At 45.4% G+C, this 4210-nt stretch overlaps 1 protein-coding gene across 1 annotated transcript; it reads left to right on the top strand.

Moving 5' to 3' along the window:
• Positions 1-1141: 1141 nt before the first annotated feature.
• slc66a3 (solute carrier family 66 member 3) lies at positions 1142-4167 on the top strand. Its single transcript, XM_037486213.2, has 7 exons — positions 1142-1395; positions 2315-2397; positions 2780-2849; positions 2930-2987; positions 3179-3299; positions 3505-3546; positions 3779-4167. Exons 1-7 carry the CDS (start codon positions 1250-1252, stop codon positions 3877-3879), a joined length of 621 nt encoding a protein of 206 aa, XP_037342110.2. The 5' UTR covers positions 1142-1249; the 3' UTR covers positions 3880-4167.
• The last annotated feature ends 43 nt before the right edge of the window (positions 4168-4210 follow it).

Here is a 4210-nt window from a genome sequence, read left to right as displayed (position 1 = left end):
CATCCTGTTGTAGCATTTAGATTTCAGAATAAAGGTTTTTCATACTTTCCCCGTCTTCAAAATAAACGTGATTAAAATGACAGTTTTAGATTGCATGCACTTTTTCCCTACATATGGTATTTGTCTACAACAAGTGGCCATCTGCGGCCTGCCTAGATTATGGTACGTGGGTATGAATATTATACAGATGTTCAGTCTTTCATCCATCATTTCTTTTGGGAGGGTTTCAAAATATATCTCACATGAAAAGAATCCATGTGTTAATGTTGAAAGCATGTGAGGAAGACGGATGAAAATATAAGACAGCAGCAGATCCGAATCACGTCACTCGAGCTCGATAAGGTGATAATCAAACAAGATGATCAAATTTGGATGAATGAAAGGTAGTAGCAGTACTTCATGTACTCAAGGGGAAAGGGACAAGAAACAAACAAAAGAACACTAGCATTGAGTTCGATACGCGTTCTCTGAGTTTAACATATGAAAGTCATTGTTTATGCTATTAGAATATGTAGTCTATTATTGCTGCTAAAGGTTTCATCTCATAATGTGTTTCTTTATCAAGAAACTGTTATATATTTGTCGGTGACTATTATTCACGGTTGCACGGTGGAACAGTAGAATGATAATCATTTAATAATTGTGATTTTCACTATAATGTAACGTTAGCTTTAACGTGAGTGGCAGTTGTTGAATTGTTCCATCTGCTTAAACATAATGCCATTTCTCCAAATTTGAAGAAACCATTTGAACTGCTTGTATGATATGGATCAAAGTACTCTAAGGACTTGGCTTCTTTCTTAAATGCAAGTTCTATAATAGCCTACATCCAACAGCCTTCAGTGGATGAATACGGAAGTGAAGTGAAGTGAAGCCCAGTACCGGCTGGCGCAAAAGTTCACAGAATAACAGAGGGAACGAAACAGCATTGCCTTCAAAATAAAAGTCACGCTTGCTATAAGAACTCTTTAGGAGAATCCTCGCTTTTAAGACTTCCATTAAAAATATATATAATGAGTTTTTCTGTTGCTTTTAGATTTTTACTCCATGAAATATGTTTGCAGTGTAGAAAACAAAACTCTACTTTTCTTTACTTGGAAAGTACATAACGGAAAACTCCCCTGACTTCCTCTGGCTTAAAGCGGATGACAACACAGCATCACCATCATCATCTGGCCGTCCCATTTAGCTAAATCCTCTGAGATCTGACAATTTAAACCTTATATCTAGTTATTTCCGTACCTAGAAAATGTCGGCCGATGCGTTGTTGCACCTCGCCAATTTCAGCACGCTGTTCGTGTGCATGGTGCTGAAGTTCCCGCAGATTTTTGCGGTGATGCGGGCGAAATCATCGGCTGGAGTCAGCCTCAACAGTCTTCTCCTGGAGTTGATCGGGTACGTATGCTACTCGATTGATGTTAGGAGTGCACCTTATAGGGGAAAATAAACTAACCGCAAAGCTTGTTGCAAAGTTACGCACTGCCTGCGGCAAGTGCTCAATGCTGCTGTGACGTCTTCTTCCTGTTCCTTCTGCTCAGGAAGGAACCCCGTCAACAAACTCCATTGCAAATCTTTTCTGTTTAACTGGTTCCTTAGTTGGTGAAGAAACGTTGTGTTAAACCACTTTTGAATCCTTGGTTTATCATGATACATTTAGCATGTGTCTCAACCATCGAACCAAAAGTTATGAATCCTTTATTATTGCTGTGGCGTCCTCACTGCCCCGCTATTTGTCTGTGTCCAATGACATGAATCAAACACGCTTCGGATTATTCTTATTGGTTTCTCTTCCAGATGTGGTGTAATGTAGGACGTGGACGTTAGGGGGCCATCTGGCGGAGTTTTGAGGCGCACAGATGAATAGCTGATATATTATAGCACTCACCCCACTGTGGAGACTCAACAACTGTGAGCAGTTTACACAGATCACGGACACCATGAGGCCTCAGTTGGTTCTCCTGGTCACAAACATCTGTGTGAAGCTCAGGTTAAATCAGCTCAGCGTGCTGCGCCTGGGATCATAGTGTCTGTTTCTCAGCGTCCCTGTCTCCGAGGGGACGGTGCCCCGTGGGAGCTGCACTGTTCATAAATGTCTCCTGTGTGCTGGGGAGTGACAGCTCGATGTCACTCCCCAGCACACAGCACAGACAAGCCCTGAAGCTGCACTTTATTTGGGCCTAAACCAATTGGCGTATAGATAGATAAATATACATGCATATATGTCTCTGCCTCGTTTGCTCATGAACATTGCACTCATTTACATGTTACGTACATGTAGCCGCCCCCAGGTGATAACCTAACGCCATCTTCACAGGTTCATCGTTTTTGTAACGTACCAGATGTACTACGACTACCCGCCTCCGACTTACCTGGAATATCCCATCCTCATTGCTCAAGGTGAGCGGGCTGAAGTCACATGACCTCCTTCCACAGCGCATCACGTGTTTCTGTTTTGTCATATTTCCTTGTCCTGATCTTTTTTTATTCTGCGGTTTCCTCTTTACAGACAATGTCTAGTGATTCAATGAGAGCATAGGATATCCCATCATAGCAAAAGCAGGCCATCAAATTGACAAGCATGTGTCCAAAGGGGTTTGACAGAAAATCAATGGGTCACCTTGGAGGTCCACGTGGGCAGGAATTGATGTCATGTTAGAATGTAATCAATGTAGAAACAAATGAGTTGACATTGAGGGGCGTATTACTTCATCCAGACCTTTTATGTACCCACTGAGACATGAAGCCCATGTGCGTGTTCTAACCAGCCCTCTGTCCTCAGACGCCATCCTTCTCCTCCTGATCCTCCACTACAACGGCCGCCTGTGGCAGGGCCTCCCATACACCTTGCTGTATCCTTTCATAGGCTTTACTATGGGCCATTTTCAACGACATCTTTGTTCAGATGAACGCCTTGACGTGGGGCGCTCAGGTTCGTCGGGGGCTGGAGGCTCCTCACTGTGGAGAAGTGGATCGTAGATTTGGCCATGGTAATGAACCAGTGATCACAGCCCGTCAGAGTCAGTAGGCACTCGCCCAGGCCTCATTGCGCCTGCTGGTCTATCAGGGAAAGCGTATGAAGGTGTATATTTACACAGAGACTAGGCATGTAGATTTTGAGGGAATACTTGAACCAGAAGGAACCCTAGAGAGACTGGTCTGACCTTTGTTCTCTTCTCAGAGCCTGTGCACGTTCATCAGCGGCGCCAGTAAACTTGCCCAGCTGCAGTGCCTGTGGAGGACGAAGGACGCCGGGCAGATCAGCGCTGTTTCCTGGGCCTTGGCTACCTACACAGGCGTAGGTCAGTGTCACACATGGCGTGTGAGAGGAGTGGACTGGGACATGATGTCTCAACATCTCCTCTCAAAGCCTCCTCTTAACCGTCCAACTCCCTTGTTCAGCATTTCTAACTAATTCAGACTGGTCGGCCTAGCGATTCCATATACCCCTCGCTGCCCTTTTGACCACGAGGACGCCGTTGACTCGTCTCCCTCTTTGTCTTGCAGCTCGGATTTACACCACCACGGCGACGACCGGAGACGCACTGGGTGAGTCGAGCTGAATTCACGCCGGGTACCCCAGTAGAAGTAGCTACTCCCCAAAAAGCCATACAGGTCATACCCCATCATAGCAAAGCAGCAGACCAGAGGAGGGGGGGCGGGGAATAAACCCTAAATAAACACTGCAGTGTGGTAGGCAGTAATCCATCCAGCCATACATCCCCAGGCTGGATGGATTCCAACCTGACGTCACTAACAGAAACGTGTCCCCTTGTCTCAGTTGTGGTGCGGTTCGTCGCCATGTCCCTGCTCAACATGTGGGTGCTTCTCACCGTGCTCCACTACCAGAGGCGCGCCAGCAGGTCCCAGAAACAGGACTAAGCTTTAAGGGCCGGATCCTGGGAGCGGGGCCCGTCCCGTAGACCTGCAGCTCGCTCCCATCGTCTTCCCAGCTGAGCAATAAGCAGAACGGTTATGCAAGCAGACATCGTAATACTGACCTTTAAAAATGACCTACTATTGAACCCACATATCTTTTTTCCATTCCATTTTCACATTCCAGTGAGTGTGTATCAGCAGAGATCAATTCATTTTTATACTGTGACACAAACAACTTCCTACTTTTGTAAAAGTCCTTTTCTGAACTATTTTAATAAAGCAGACATTCTAGCAGCTTATATTGTGATCCTTTCAGTCTCCAAGATGTTTTTTC

This window comes from Pungitius pungitius, chromosome 14, assembly GCF_949316345.1.
Source record: "Pungitius pungitius chromosome 14, fPunPun2.1, whole genome shotgun sequence".
Taxonomy (NCBI): Eukaryota; Metazoa; Chordata; class Actinopteri; order Perciformes; family Gasterosteidae; genus Pungitius; species Pungitius pungitius.
This window is presented reverse-complemented; position numbering and strand designations above follow the sequence as displayed.

Coding starts and splice junctions, on each gene's coding strand:
- slc66a3 (XM_037486213.2), top strand. CDS start 1,250: ATGTCGGCCGATGCGTTGTTGCACCTCGCCAATTTCAGCACGCTGTTC. Junction 3,300..3,504: donor GGCTACCTACACAGGCGTAG/GTCAGTGTCACA, acceptor TTTGTCTTGCAG/CTCGGATTTACACCACCACG. Junction 3,547..3,778: donor GACGACCGGAGACGCACTGG/GTGAGTCGAGCT, acceptor CCCTTGTCTCAG/TTGTGGTGCGGTTCGTCGCC.